Genomic DNA, 16726 nt, shown 5'->3' with positions numbered 1-16726 from the left:
GCCACTGGATTAGCTGATGTAGTACGGTTGACATATTTGTAATAAATTATTATTTATTTTCATATAAAAAATACGATTAGTATCCAGAACTATGTTACTCTCTGAAAATATACTTGAAATTCAGTTTTGTATAAATTGTGGATGCGTTTCTTAAGAATCTCCATTGATTACCACTTTATCGATATATTTGTCTGATGTTTGCTTTAATTTATATAAAGGTCAATAGATAGCGCTATAAGATATGTTAGTTTTTAAAATCACCTAATGGCTTCAATAAAGGAAACTGACTTATTATTATTAACATTAGAACTATTATTGTACAAGTTGAAATGACATAAACTAATTTAGTTTTGCTTATTGGTTATTTCCAAAGTTTTAACTGAATAATCCTACTTTAAAGTACGTGCGCTCTGAAAGATAGGGCACGCAATCACCCCCATTCAGTTTGTTTGTTTGTTTTAAAGTTAAATACAAAGTTACACAACGTACTATCTGTGTTCTACCCACTACGGGCCTCGAACCCCTGATTTTAGCGTTGCAAGCCGCAGACTTTTTTTTCTCTTTATTCATCCCACCTCAAAGAGGGGGTATAAACAAAAATACATGAAATAAAACACTAGTTAAATAATTAGCATATGGAGGGAAAACATTGCAAGATACCACCTTGTTAAAAATTACAACAAAAGTTATAAAACGAATTAGAAAATATAAAAGAAGTAATGGTTAGCGGTAAATATCTAAATCAAATTACACGAAAAACATTAATAAAACAAAGAAAACAATGGAACACTTGTGATAAAAAAGAAAACTTGTAGAAAAGAATACACTTCATCTTAACAAAGCACATAACAGGTATCATTGTTACCACCAACCTACCATTATAGTGATACAGTAAATGAAAAACTAGTTAAGTAATTAGCATATGGAAAAACAACAACATTGCAAGACACTTTGCTAAAAAATTACAACAGGTGTAAAATGTGTTGTATATGTTTGCGTAAACGCACTTTATAGAACGAAATTAAATGAAACTTGCGATTGCGTGCTGACTGAACAGACCTCGCAGATTGGATAACAAGCCGTGCAAAACTAGTTAATAAGCGAAAAATATTTAAACACCGACCAGGTGAGAGAGAATGAGATCCCACTAACTGGTATCTCCTCCAGACCCAGTTGGGGATAGGACATCCATAATAAAATTCCAGTAAAGCATACACATAGGACCACAAGGGCTGGACAGAAGGACACATGAAGCAGACTTGCCGCTGTGCTACGGGAGGGCGCCCCATTCAGAGGCATGAAATCTTATTGTAACGAACACACACGACAAAATTTCGTCTTTCTTTCTGTTGATGGTATTCGCTTGTTGCAAATAATTTCGTGCTTTAAGCTAGATTGCTTGGATAGATGGAGAAAACATAATAATAAACAGTTACAAATTTTCAAAGCAGAATCTTAAAGAATTTCTCTGTCCACGTTTCGGAATACCAGGGACGCTTTCTATTTTTGTTAAGTGTCATTACGGTATGATTTGTTTTGAATTTCGCACAAAGCTACACGAGGGTTATCTGTGCTTGCCGTCCTAATTTAGTAGCGTAAAACTATCAGGAAGGCAGCTAGTCATCACTACCCACTCTTGGATTACTATTTTACAAACGAATAGTGGGATTGGCCATAACTTCTTAACACCCCACCACTGAAAAAGCGAGCATGTTTAGTGTGACAGAGAGTCAAACCCTCAACCTTCAGACTATGAGTCCAGCGCCCTAATCACCTGGCCATATTGGACATGTCATGGTGTGAAAAAAATATTTGGAATAACATATAACGTAAATGTGTCGGCTGGTTTCGTACATATATATTCTATATAACTCTTTCTCTATATGTACATATAAGATCATCCCTTAAGTAATGTCCGATTTTAGGTCCAGAGAAAGAGAAAGGATTTCAAACGCTTTTAATGTTATTTAGTCAATAATGTATGTTTCATTATTATCAATTACTTCCTGCCAACAATTCACAAACTTCTGAATGCCACTTCTATAAAATTCTTGGGATTTGGAGGAAAAGAAAGATCAAATGGTAGTTTTGACATCTTCATGTGTTCCAAGCTCTTTTCCATCAAGATAGTTCTGCAAACTTTAAAATAGATAATAATCAGATGGGGCAAGGTCTGGAGAATAAGAAGGATGTGAAAGTTTTCCCACTCTAGCTCTTCAATCTTTGCAGATGTGATCCTTGCTCTTTGGGGCCGTGCATTATGCTGGTGTAACACAACACCTTTACGATTGATCAACGTAGGCCTCTTGTCTTTCAGTGCAACATTCAAGAGCCCTAACTGTTGACAATAGAAGTTTGATGTAATCATTACAACAATGTCCCACCAAACGCTTAACAAGACTTTTCTAGGGTGGAGGTCCATTTTGGGCTGTGCTTTAGCCAGTTTACCTGCACTGAGCCATTGTTGTGGCACTTAACATTTTTATAAGATATCCATTTTTCATCTCCAGTCACTAACCTGTCCATAAAAGGTGAGTTACGTTCACAAGAGTGCAGAGAAGTGCAAATGTCCACTCTTGCTCTAAGGTTGGCTCCTGTCAAATCATTGGAGACCCATTTCCCAAGTTTTGGCACCTTTCCAAGCTGTTACAGATGACGGAGAACTGTTAAATAGGTTGAATTAAGCTTCTGTGCTAGTTCTTCAACTGTTACAGCACAAACTTCATCAATTGTAATCAGTAACAAGTCGTCATTAAACTCAACAGTACGATCTGAACGTAGCACATCACTTAAGCTGTAGTCACCTGATCTGAACTTCTGAAGCCACTTTTGACTTTTTTTTTCACTAAGAGACTCCGACCCATAAACACCTTAAATGTTTTGAGTAGTTACTGCTGCACTATTGCTTTTTCTAAACTCATAAAGCATTGCATGTCTAATGTGCTCCTCAGACGCATCCATCTTCATAAAGGTTTATTTTATTAATGATCTGAAAAAGTGGAGTTAGGTAAGTTTCTTTTATTTGTCTGAACATTTTTATACACGTCCTACTACATATTTTAGTCATTAAAGCCTTCTACAAAGGCAGAAATGATGATGCATTTTCTGTATAAAATTTTCGGACATTATTTATGGAATGACTATATATATATATTAAATTTGCTATTTTATTTTTTTATTTGAATTGTTTGAAAAGAATATTTGTGGATGAAAAATATGAGCGAGCATTCTGTTTTTATATTCTTTGTACCATTCTTTTGCCTCTCATTAGCACAGCGTTATGCCGGGGGACTAACACCGCTAGAAACCGGGTTTCTGTACCCGTGATGGGAAGAGTACAAGTAGTCCATTGTTTGGCTTTGTGCTTAATTATAAACAAAGAAAACCATTCTTTTATTGTACCCGTTAAAAATGTGGCGAAGTCATTTTTCTTTGAATTTTTTTACTTAAATAGGTTCATACTACATAAAAAACATTTTTGTGAACTCTATTTTGTTAGACAATAAATAGTTTCGTTATCTAGAAATAACATTGTTTAACTGGAGAACCCAAATAAACAATTTCAGGGTTTGTTGACTGTTGTTTGAAGGTAACAATATTCAACTACAAATTAAAGCGCTTGTAGGTGTATTAAAGAAAAAACATAGATCTCTTAACTTTCTGTTATAACATGCAGTTGAGAGTTAATCAAACCCTTACCACGTATCACATTAGAGTTGAAGAGAGAGAGACATTCAACGTTTTGTAAAATACTTTATACGAGTAGTCAATCCCCCGCTGGTACAGCGGTAAGTCTATGGATTTACAACGCTAAAATCTGGGATTCGATTCCCCTCGGAAGGCACAGATGCAAAGTTGTTATAAGAAGACATGCATCCAGTTCCAGAGGAAGCAAGACATGAGAGGTCAGAGAGCAGATGTAGTTGGTAGTGTCTCTACCTGTAAGAGTTAATGTTTTGTGAACTATTTATTAGGACCATGTTTCAGATGATAATTTATTTTGTGGCTCAGTCAATCTTACAAGTCATTTTATTAAACAAAAACCCCTTCAACAGAGTTATTGAATAGATGCAGTAATTATATCTCCAACCTGACCAGTAATTTGTTACAAACGTAATTTAATTCTGATGAGAGGGAGGAAAAAACCAGTCAATATACTCGCCGTTTACATAGAACGGAACAGAGGGATTGGCTGTCTCTCTTATAACGTTCCCACAATTAAAAGTACAGATCGCAATGTAGGGGAATATTGCAGGCTCGAATCTTGGACTTAAAAGCAACAATTTAACTACGAAAATGATATAATATTATTTATAATATAAACTAAGCTGCATTAAAGAAAACATCATATTCATAATTTAATATCTTTAAATCCATATAAAAATTATGAAACTTAAAAAAATCTTGTTTTTTTAATGAAACTTACGTGTGGTTTGTGAGTTTGTTGAAACTTTTTAACATCTGCTGTTTCAAAACTACAGAAGATTTCTACCAGATCGAAATGTCGCTCTTAAACAGAACGTTCGAGATGACATATCTCAGAAATATCATACTTGAACGGTTTGTTCACCAGTACACTAGGTACTGAACACAAAAGGCTACATAAGTGGTTGACAAACAGACATCCTAGTATGCTGACGGAAAAGGAAACATCATGGGTGGATATGTAAAGTGGAAAGCTTACATTCCAGCCATTGTGTTATTCGGTCTTGTTTAAACAATCCTATCATATTTCGAAATTCTTAACTTGCACACGGACCTAAAGCTCCTCGAGTGCATTGGGTCACTAGGGCAATGCTTACGTAAAAGCTGAGTATTTGTTCGTTCGTTTGTTTGTTTTCGAATTTCACACAAAGCTACTCGAGGGCTATCTGTGCTAGCCGTCCCTAATTTAGCAGTGTAAGACTAGAGGAAAGGCAGCTAGTCATCACCACCCACCGCCAACTCTTGGGCTACTCTTTTACCAACGAATAGTGGGATTGACCGTCACATTATAACGCCCCCACGGCTGGAAGGGCGAGCATGTTTAGCGCGACGGGGATGCGAACCTGCGACCCTCAGAGTCGCACACCTTAACACGCTTGGCCATGCCGGGCCAAAGCTGAGTGAAAATACATTTCTTGTGTTACTTACAACACATATCATCCATTCTCCTTTAGAGCATTACTCAGTCGTCTATAGTTATAACCTTCTGGATGACCGGAAAAGAGCCACCGACCTGTAAAACGCTTCATCTGCATAGGGGGCTCTAAAAGTTTTCAAACACTTATTTATGATACATAGTGCTCATTGGACTTGTGATGGGAGCGCTCGATTCGCAATCTGCGGATCTCGGATTCGAGTCCTGTCACTGAACATCTTCGTCCTTTTAGCTGGGGGTTATAATGTATTACCTTTGGTTGGCGTGAATGATGTTTACCGCCTGCTTTCCCTCTAGTCTGGGCCCGGCATGGCCAAGTGGTTAAACCACTTGACTCGCAATTCGAGGGTCGCGAGTTCAAATCCCCATCAAACCAAACATTGTCGCTCTTTCAGCAGTGGAAGCGTTATAATGTGACAGTCAATCTTACTATTCGTTAGTAAAAGAGTAGCCCATGAGTTGGCAGTGGGTGGTGATGACTAGTTGCCTTCCCTCTAGTCTTACTCTACTAAATTAGGGATGACTAGTGCAGATAGCCCTCGCGTAGCTTTGCGCCAAATTCAAAACAAATCAAACTGACCAAATAGTAATATTTAAACGTGTTTTTATTTGTATAGCGCATCTGGGGCCTTAAAGTGCGGAGCATGTTTTTGTGGTAGTAGGGCGCGAATCACTAATCCTCGGATTCACAGTCCGAGTATAATAACTTCTACATCACGTAAACTGAAGTTGAAATATTTATAAGACGTGAAATACAAAACGCAAGTATACGAGTCGTTTGAAACTCGATAAACAGTATGATTAAAAATATTTTTTCATGTTGTTTTACTTTTTAACTAACACGTATCATGTTTGTGTATACCGTTTTTCTCCAAGTGTTGAATCTCAAGTGTAATTGGAACCGTTTTTTTTTTTTTTTTAAGAGAGAGAATTGTTGCAATTTCCGATGTAGCCAACGCCTAGCTGAAGCTGGAGCACCGGTAACCTTGCACGTGCTTATGTCGAATTGGAATTGGAGTTTTACTGAAGAATGACAAATATAAAATCAGCTCTGTTTCAAGTGATATTTGTACGCTGGCTCGCTTCTAAATGTATTTGGTCTCGAATATGTCTTTGAACGAGCGTAGCTAAACATCAACAATATAAGAATTTCAAAAACGTTTGCACGCGCAAAAGGCCTTTGGAAGTTTTGTTGTTGTTTTTTTCCACACTTTACAAAGTGCAGAGACGTTATTCTAACAAAGAAGCTATCTGTGACAATCCTTAAACAGCGAGACATAGTTATTGGTATTCGTAACACGAGAAGACCAAAATAGGACAAGTCATTGCGGCCCACCTTACGTAACACGTACGAGTACACTGAGAATGTAAAAGTATCCAAGTAATTATCTGGCTTCGAGAGTTGTCATAGTGACGTGGTATCGACGAAGAAGTTAGTTTTTTAACAGTCATCTTATTTCCCGGTGTCCACGTGCATACACAGTCGCTGTCCGACGAGGATAGTTAGGTTTTCGTACACTAGAGGTGATGTGCATAAAGCGAAGAATTATGGCTGAAAATTCTCAAAATATAGACTCGGTAAAAAGTGTTTAAAAAAAGTGATTTGTTACCGGTTGAATTGAACAAGTAACACTGGATTAACGATTTGCTCATCTTGTGAGACTGGCAGAAGGTGCTGTGAACAATAAGTGATTGTGAATGGACACCAGAAGTGTATATTGAGAATTCAATTAGCTGGACAGTTAGTTTCTTGCTTTATAGTTATAAACTAGCTCGACAGGAGATACTCCGTAAATCATCTGGTCAAGTAACGTTTGCATTTTACTTACTATTGGATATTAAAAAAAGTAAAAATAATAAAGAACTGTAATGTAAAGATGTTTTTGTTTTCGTCGTACCATATTTATTTTCCTAATAAGATTACAACTTAACCAAGTCACGCATTTGACAAATATATGTTATAGGCTTAATATACATAAACGTGTGTTAAGCTTGTGTTTTAGTTTTTAATAGTAATTTCCTTTACATATGATTGTCTATAAATGTTATAGAACTATTATATATCACTTAAAAACACACATAGTTGACGTCTTCAAAGCACATTTGTGAATTGTCACACAAAATTATATGATTAAACAGATAGAAATAAGGCTTGTTGGAACGTACAAAATATTTTTGGGGGGTAGTGATAAATTAAATTGTTTGCTAAGTACTACTGTATTATAAATTACACAAATAATAAGAATTTCATGTAATAATTATCATATACGAATTTCATATATACACATTTTGCGTACCCACAACAAGTTACTGACAGCGTAAATGTTCAGAATTTCTCAGAAAATTAAAATTTTAATTCATTTTAGTTGACAATGTCAGCCGACTGAATAGAGAAAATTAAATACAAGATATGTGTTCATGAATGATTAACTATTGGGGACACATTCCCTCCCAGATTACAACGTCTACGGAAATTAAACAATCCAAGTGAAACGTTGAACAAAATACTTTATTAACAATGTTAGTGTGTATTTTCAAAAGACAGTGTTGACGTCACTATTACCGTAAACATAGAAAATGTTTCACCGAGTCCTACAATTATTTTTTAGCATGTAAAATAATTACACCAGTAAAGAAGCATGAGAGAAAAAAAGTTTGTCTTAAAAGTTGTATTTCAAAACTAAAAGTGTCAAGAAGCGACATTGGTCGATTTGAACAAAGAATTATAACTTTATCAATATAACACTATTCCCCTACTTAATTAATGTCTCATTAATTGATTGTTTTGGTTTTCTTATAATCTAGTTTTAGAAATGAAAAGATTAAAAATAACCATGACAATAGATTTATCGTTTATCTATTTTAAGTTCCTGCGTTTTCATGTAACGTATATGACAATTATATGTTATAGGCTTAATATACATAAACGTGTGTTTAGCTTGTGTTTTTATCTATGAAAGTTGTTACCGAGTCTGGTCCATGTGCAGCGTTTTAATTGAAGTTGAACAAAAGTGTTTAGTTGTTGTTGTTTTTTTAACCGTATCTTAACAGTGAGATGTTAGTGAAAACTGGATGACGAAGAGAAATAAATTCCAACAGACGGAGCTTAACAGGTCATCGGAAGGATGTATATTAATGTGAACTTTGACATATAAACTTAGCAGTTAGAAACAACAAATCCAAACATCTGACTAATGATAATTTGTTATAAACAAAAACAAGCCTAAACAAAAATAAAAAAAAACTGTACTAATCGAAAGGATTCCCAGGGCATAGGCTATAATGTAAAATATAAAATGTATCCAAGGTTTTGAAGGTGACTGGAGAAATAGGAGCCACATGAGGGTTGGGATACACCGTCTATCAGTCTTAACCAAGGCCCGGCGTGACCAAGTGGTAAGACGCTCGACACGTAATCTGAGTGTAGCGGTTTCAAATTCTAGTAACACCAAACATGCTCGTCCTTTTAGCCGTGGGGGTGTTATAATGTTCCCGACAATTACACTATTAGTTGGTAAAAGAATAGCCCAAGAGTTGGTAGTGGATAGTGATGACTAGCTGCCTTCTCTCTAGCCTTACAGTATTAAATTAGAGATGGCTAGCGCAGATAACCCTTGTGTAGCTTTCTGCGAAATTCAGAAACAAACAAACAAACCTTTCGATTAATGCAGCGTTTGTGACTTTTTTATGGCTTGTTTTTGTTTATAACAAATTACATATGTATGTGTCTGTTTGAACACATTATCAAACATATTCCCTCTTTCTAAAATCTACTATAACTTCTCGTAACAACAAAACCGCATGAAAAACAACCGCCAGACCTTTCAAGAACTTTTTAATTTGTCTTATTATTGATCGATACCAGTTTAGTGGTTTAGTACCACTTTTCCATCATATAAAGAGAATGCCTGTGACCTACTTAAAAGCTTTAATATTCTCTATATAAACACTGAAGACAGTTTAAAATTCTTTACAAAAAAGAAAACGTTTCACAGAGTAACTAAAAATATGACATACAAATCATGGTAAACATGAACGAAGACACTTTACCGACACACAAAAAACGAAGGCCACTCATTGGCTTTAGAAGAAAAAAAGATGACCTCTGTGTTTGAAAAGCCGGGTTCAAAGTTGCAATGCAGTTTAGAAATAAAGGCATTTTTTTATTTGAAGTTGAACAAAAGTGCTTTGTTGTTATTGTATTTTTTTGCAACCGTATCTTAACAGTGAGATGTTTGTAAAAACTGGATGACGAAGTAAAATAAATTCCAACAGACGGCGCTTAACAAGTACTTGGGTAAGTGCCAGTCATCGGAAGGATGTATATTAATGTGAACTTTGACATATAAACTTAGTAGTTAAACTGACCCGTTTGTTGCGTACATTTAGACAAAATGACTATGTATGTTAAGTAGGAGTTCAAGAAATTTTGTCTTTCAAACAAAAGTTGAAATAATTTTTTTCTGTTGGTTACTGTGTCTTTTATTTGTTTATTATCATTTGTGGCCCGGCATGGCCAAGCGTGTTAAGGCGTGCGACTCGTAATCTGAGGGTCGCGGGTTCGCATCCCGGTCGCACCAAACATGCTCGCCCTTTCAGCCGTGGGGGCGTTATAATGTGCGGTCAATCCCACTATTCGTTGGTAAAAGAGTAGCCCAAGAGTTGGCGGTGGGTGGTGATGACTAGCTGCTTTCCCTCTTGTATTACACTGCTAAATTAGGGACGGCTAGCACAGATAGCCCTCGAGTAGCTTTGTGCGAAATTCGAAAACAAACAAACATTATTAGTTACAAACTGCAAAGATTCACAATGGGCATTCCTTACTGTACTAGTACAAGAATCGAACCAGAATTATAACTTTATAAATCCTCACTATCGAGCCACCAGTGACTTTTCTATACAAGGACATCTATCTAGAGTTCAGTTTTGGCCAACGTTTCGGTCCATGCTAATGCAGTGACCGAAACGCTGTCCAGCTCTGAATTGTAACCAAAGAAAGCCTAAGATAGTATAATTGCGTTTGTGTATTTTATCTACGAAACAAGTCATTCTTTAAGGGCCTGAGCACGTCTTGGTGGTTAACTTTTCTGGCTAGGGATCCAAAGATTTTTTGTGTGAATCGCGTTATATTCTTAGCTGTGGGTGCATTATAAGACCGACAGTCAATCTCATTATTTAGTTAAGAGTGACACTTCGCGCGGCATTATATAGGTAATCTGATGATAAGGGACACAAACAAACATAAAAAAATGTATTATTATTTAGAAAGATATAAAACAGATTACTATATTTTATTACATGCCCCTGATAGTTTTAACCTCTAATTTTTGTGTCTATTTTTTTAAGTATAACAACCGAGTTGGATGGTCATCTCTAGACCTGAAGAACAGTTCGTGAAATAAAACCAAGATGAGGGATACCGGATGTTTTGGATTTTTTCAGAGAGTCTTAAAACAAAAAGATAATGGTAAATATTTTCCTCTAGTTTGTTTTTATCGAACTTTTATGTTTTGTGTATTAAACGCTTTGTTGATTTTACCATATCTAAAAGCAAACAAATTCTTATAGTTAGATGTAAAAAGGAAGATATTCCTTTAATGCAACAATGTTGATGTTAATATAAATATACTCTTATGATGTAACGGATATAGTTGTAAAAACAGATTTTGCTTTGAAAACAAACAAATTATCGTGGTTAAACAAATTTAGGTGTAAAACTAATATATTCTTATAGTTTAACAGAATTATTCTTGTTGTATAAAAGATTTAGCAACATTGGCCCAAAACAACAGTTAGAGTCTAAAATGTGCCCCCTTTCTTAGCAGCACAGCAGCATGCCTGCGGACACAGGGTTTTGATACCCATGGTGGGTATGGCACAGACATCCCACTGTGCAGCTTTGTGCTTAACATTAAATAAATAAACAAACCAACATGTGAACCACTTGGTGGGTGTTTTGAGCTAACCTGTCGTTTCTGATAGTATAAACTGGTAGTAAATGCCCTCAATAATTTGAGACATTTAATGACTCAATTTTAACCTTATTTTGACCTATTTGTGACACAGTGTGCCTATAGTAAGTCATGCAATGACTTCAGATTTTATATTCTATGACAGAAACAGCCACTGGAGTTTTATATGAGAATTAGTTATCATTTTAAAGATTTATTCTACGTTATTACTTGTTTCCATGAAAAAAGCATTACATTACTTAACTGAAACTTTTGACAGATTTAACGTATATAACCCGTTTAATCAAAAAATATAAATTCATAAGACTTAAAACCTCAAGTTTTTATGTAATTATTTGTTGTTCTTTCTTTGTTTTTTAATTTCGCGCAAAGCTACTCGAGGGCTACCTGCACTAGCCGTCTCTACTTTAGCAGTGTAAGACTAGAGGGAAAGCAGATAATCATCACCACCAACCGCCAACTCTTGGGCTACTCTTTCATCAACGAATAGTGGGATTGATTATAACATTATAATGTCCCCACAACTGAAAGAGCAAGCATGTTTGGTGTGACGGAGATTCGAATTGGCGACCCTCAGATTACGAGTCGCACGTTCTAACCACCTGGCCATGCCAGGCTCTTTTAAGAAATTAAGACATGCCTCAACTCGAAATTCAAAGCTATTTAAAACTAATAAATTAAAAATAAATAAATGTTCGGTTTATATACATTAATGTAGGGCTATAAGAAATTAATTAGTAACAAAAAATATAATATTTTTCAACAACCAACATTGGCTAGGGTATTTTCTGTTTTACTTTCTCTTGTTTCACTTCACAGAATCTCTACTTTTGTGAACAAAATAAGAAAACTCCCAATTAAAGGGCTTTATTTGTGATACAATTTTCATCAAATTTCTTGTCTTTTTCAACACTTTTTCTGCATCATGATGCAATTATCGCAGTGAAATGCTGCAGTATTACTTTAGTACTGTATTTGATGTTCTTTTTACTTCATTAAAGTTTACTGTTTAATATTTTAAAATATCAATAGGTGACGCTAAAAGCGTAATTGGCAGATACAACATTAAAAAAAGTCTATAAATAGAACAAGATTCTGACAAATATCGAGCACACCTGAAATGCTGGAAAACAATTTTTTATGGAAATATTTTTTATTTTTTTATTAGGAATAGTCAATATTATTTGAAAAGTCTAAATTACTATAACGAAAAAAGAATTACACAGATTATTATACAAGGGTACACTCTAAACTGGTAAAATTGTTTTAAGGTATACACATTAACTGTAAAATCACTGTATAAGAGGTCCCCCAGTGGCTCAGCGGTATGTCTGCGGACTTACAACGCTAAAGTCCGGGCTTCGATACCCGTGGTAGGCAGAGCACAGATAGCCCATTGTGTAGCTTTGTGCTTAATTCAAAACAACAACAACTATAAAAGAGTACAGTATATACTGATAAAAGCGTGGACACTCGCCTTTTATTCTATGCAATTTTAATTTTTGCGATCAATATCAGTTTTTGTGTACTTTTCTTTATGTTTAAAATACCTTAATAACAGGTCGTATGCAAAACATATTATCACCAGCTGAAAGAACGTAGTAGTGAATTTTTTAATACTACTAATAATTTTAATTTTATAATAAAAATAACTTCACCAATGAAAATTGAATTGCCAGGAGCCATGATAGTGATTCATAATAAGAATCATCCAGAAATTGTACAAGAATTATAATAGAACGTAAGTCTTTCCCCGCTGGTACAGTGGTACATCTGTGGATTTACAACGCTAAAATCATGGGTTCGATTTCTCTCGGTGGACTCAACAGATAGCTCAATGTGGCTTTGCTATCAAAAACACACACATACTTAAAAGCAGAGCATAAGTCAAAAATGATCTTGAAAAGCAGATTCGCTTATGTAACAACACACGAGACCTTATATCTCAGTGACTAAGGCTGATGAAATATTGATAAAGCAAAGATTATTTTTCAACTGATAGACAAAATAATTCATTTATTCTTCACATTATTATTATTATTATTCATATTATTTTTGTTTTACAAGCCTACAGAAAAAACAACGGCTGTGGATGATTCATTAAAACCTGGACAAACCTACTTAAACACTCCTGCGCAAGCCACAGAAGTAATTTTATGTTCATTCTTGAAAGATAAGGAGAGACTTTATTCGTTTTGTTGTTTTTTATCGCTACTAGCGAAGTTGCTCTGCGAAATCATTCAAGTATTGAAACCTTTAGCAAAATCAGTTGTCGTCTTGCGCCAAAATCTATGCACATCTACTAAACAAACTTCTACAAAGGTTACAGAACTATTTTTAGCATGATTCTTAAAAGTCGAAATTTACACGATGTAAAATCTTTTAAATTTCTCTTTGCTACCAGCATAAGCTCTTTGAGACCATTCATACATCGCAGAAATGTAGAAGGCACTTTAGGACCATTATATTAGTCTGAAATTCTCTGTTTTATACTAGTTGGAAACTGAAAACACTTCAATTTTATTAGTGTAAACAATGTTTGTATTTATAACAACGGTTTCAGCCTTATTATTATCGATTTATAGTTTTAAAATCCACTACAGAGAACACGGATATGAATACTTTACTTAAACTTGAAAAGTAGTAATGAATTTATTATTCAGTATATCATAGGGTAGTTTTAAAATTAATTCAATTTCGTGTTTTCGCTCTGAACAATTTCTCTACGTCCTTCACTTTCCTCCATTGCAAAAAATCTGGTGGTTCAATAATGCGTATTAACTGGAAAGTAATTCATTTAATATAGACCACACTTATTGGAAATTTGAGTTTGTTGTTCTTCACTTTGTCTTAAGTTCAGTGTTTTACTTTGTTTCTACGTGGTTTTCTGCGATTATTTCAGTGGTTTGTTTGTTTTTTTTTAATTCGTGCAAAGCTACACGAAGGCTATCTATGCCAGCCGTCCCTAATTTAGCTGTATAAGACTAGAGGGAAGGCAGCTAGTCATCATCACCCATCGCCAACTCTTGGGCTACTTTTTACCAACCAATAGTGGGATTGACTGTTACATAATAATGCCCACTCGACTGAAAGAGCGAGCATGTTTGGTGTGACGGGATTTGAACCTGTGACCCTCGGATTACGAGTCTAGTGCTTTAACCACCTGGCCATGCCGGGCTGTATTTCAGTGAATACGTACCTGAGTAAGATTTTATTATTATTTGTATTCATATCTGTGTTTCACAAACCTGTAGCAAAATCAGCTGGGTATTTTGCACCACAACCTAGACAGACATACTATATCAAACGCTGAGAATGTCCATGACCTATTTAAAATGTTGATTATTTTGCATTGAAAGTTGATTTATATAGCTATAAATACAAAATGTATGCTTTGTTATTGTGACAGCTTCATTTGTAATCGACGCTTATAAAACGCGTGCTTTCACGAAACTTCAGGCACAAATCCACCTAGCTCAGTAAATAATGGTTGAGTGAAAAATAAAGCCAATTCAGCAGTAAATTACTGAGAAACGTGTAGCATTTAACTAAATGTATATATATATATATATATGTGGCTTAAAATATATTTTCCATAAATATGTATAAAAACGTAAGAAACAAGATGTATAGTGTACTTCGTTATGACGAGAAAACCAACTTGTAGAGAAAATTATATATTTGAAAACGGCTGTTATGGGTAGAGAAGGCGCTAGTTACTAGTAGTAGAAAGCACGCCCTCTACATATCTACACTGAATTACACAACCGCCTTCAAATACGTAGTCAGCTACCGTTCAGTAACCCTTTCTTTCTTTGTGAACCTGACGACAACCGAAGAAAGTTGAAACGTTGTTCGCTCCTGTACGAGTGCCTTCTCTATCCATACCAGCCGTTTTTAAATATATAGTGTACTTATTAATTTTACTGCAGTCAGAATAGGGATTTGTAGTTGAGAAAATAATGTAGACTCTATTTCCAGCCTATTTTGGTTACATTTTAGTTCCTAGTTGTAGGCTTGAAATATTATATATTTTCATTCAACTCGTTTCTGTACTTTTTGACGATTCCTATTCTCCTTTTTAAATTAACAGATTTTTTAAAATTATCTTGTATCAAATATTGTCAAAAGCCGACAAGAAAATTTTAGGATAGAAACTTGATACGAAAAACCATCAAAATTATATTCCACACGGAACATATTCAAGCTTTAAAATAAGTACATTATTCGTATTTAGTTATTAACTTACTTTTAGAAAATACTGATATTTCAATGTCATAATTAAAATTTGTGTTACAAATGTTTGTGACACCTGAAATCTCTCATTTAATTTCTATTCTATTGTAATAAAAGTAAATATTTGAAAAATTACAATGATTACACTGCACAACAGATTTTGTGAAAAGTTTTGCTTCCTGAAAAGTTTATGCTGATTGTGACAGATACCTGGTGGGTATGCACACATATAGTTTTATTTTTGCTTCATCACGTAGGAACTCTGAGAAATAGACAGTTAACTGTTTACTGGCAATAACGTATTTAATTGCGTTTATATTTTTAATACGCTATTAGGTTCAACATAATTAAAAGTGTTTTGCTCCTGATTTTCGTTTGTATTCAATGTCCGGTGCATTACGTTGCAGTGTCCAACAGTTGTCAGCAAGCATTGACGGATTCCAGTTGCCCTGATATCGTTTTTCCATTATAGCAATGTCCTGGTGAAACTGAAGATTTTGATGAATCCGTACATGATGAGCAAATTTTGATATGATTTTCGTGATCAGCAGCCAAAAATCTATAAGGAACACCCAACAGTGTTCAAGAAGCAAAAACTTTGTTGTGCAGTGTTATATAACTACTACTTCTAGTAACATAAAAACTTAAAAGATGGCACGACAAAAGCAACATGTAATTTTCAGTGAATCCAAGTGAAAATGACGGTTTTGGCTCCCGAGTGCGAAATTCAAAAGAAGCCAAAGTTTCAAGCTCTTCCTCTAGTGACCATATTATACTCCATTTTCAACTTACCTTGATTCATCTGGACTTATTCACTAATGTGTAAATGTATTAGAACATATTATGCACTTTACATACAAAATATTCATTTATCTGGTCTAAAAATTCGAAGACTTTGCAATAATTACGTGTTAATAAGAAAATATTACAAAATTAATACCTAAGTAATGTCTTTAACACTAACTGGTGTTCAGTTTGGTCATTTTTACTATCAATAAAATTTTTACATTCGTATATATTCTCAAGTCTCTTGTGTAATCACATTTCTTTAATCTGAGCCCAGATGCTTTCTTTAGTAGAGTTTAGTAAATCATAATTTGTTGCATGAGGTTAAAACTGAATTTTGTAGTGGCCATTTAATTTGTTACTTTTTGGAAGTTTTTTGAGCTCTAGAAATATGGAATTCTGACTAATCGTCTTTTTTATAGGCTGTATAATTTGGTCGACCATTATACCATGGTATTTATACCTGTACCATGACTCTATCAGTTTTGTGAAGATGGCTCGCACAACTGCAGATATTTTACCTTAAACCAACAGAAAGTTTCCAGCATGGCAGACTATAAGCAACTTTTTATTTACTCTTCTGCATACAATT

At 34.7% G+C, this 16726-nt stretch overlaps 1 protein-coding gene across 3 annotated transcripts in view; it reads left to right on the top strand.

The window, feature by feature from the left end:
• Positions 1-6125: 6125 nt before the first annotated feature.
• Positions 6126-16726, top strand: part of LOC143257072 (cAMP-dependent protein kinase catalytic subunit 1-like) — an 88400-nt gene continuing 77799 nt past the window's right edge. The window contains exons 1-2 of one of the 3 annotated variants that reach the window (XM_076515228.1): positions 6126-6947; positions 10487-10607. In XM_076515228.1, the coding sequence (XP_076371343.1) occupies positions 10550-10607 (58 nt within the window). In that variant the 5' untranslated portion in view covers positions 6126-6947; positions 10487-10549. The remainder of the gene's footprint in view (positions 6948-10486; positions 10608-16726) is intronic. The other 2 variants (XM_076515227.1, XM_076515229.1) reach the window with 2 other exon arrangements.

Source organism: Tachypleus tridentatus, chromosome 7 (genome assembly GCF_004210375.1).
Source record: "Tachypleus tridentatus isolate NWPU-2018 chromosome 7, ASM421037v1, whole genome shotgun sequence".
In the NCBI taxonomy this organism is placed as follows: domain Eukaryota; kingdom Metazoa; phylum Arthropoda; class Merostomata; order Xiphosura; family Limulidae; genus Tachypleus; species Tachypleus tridentatus.
This window is presented reverse-complemented; position numbering and strand designations above follow the sequence as displayed.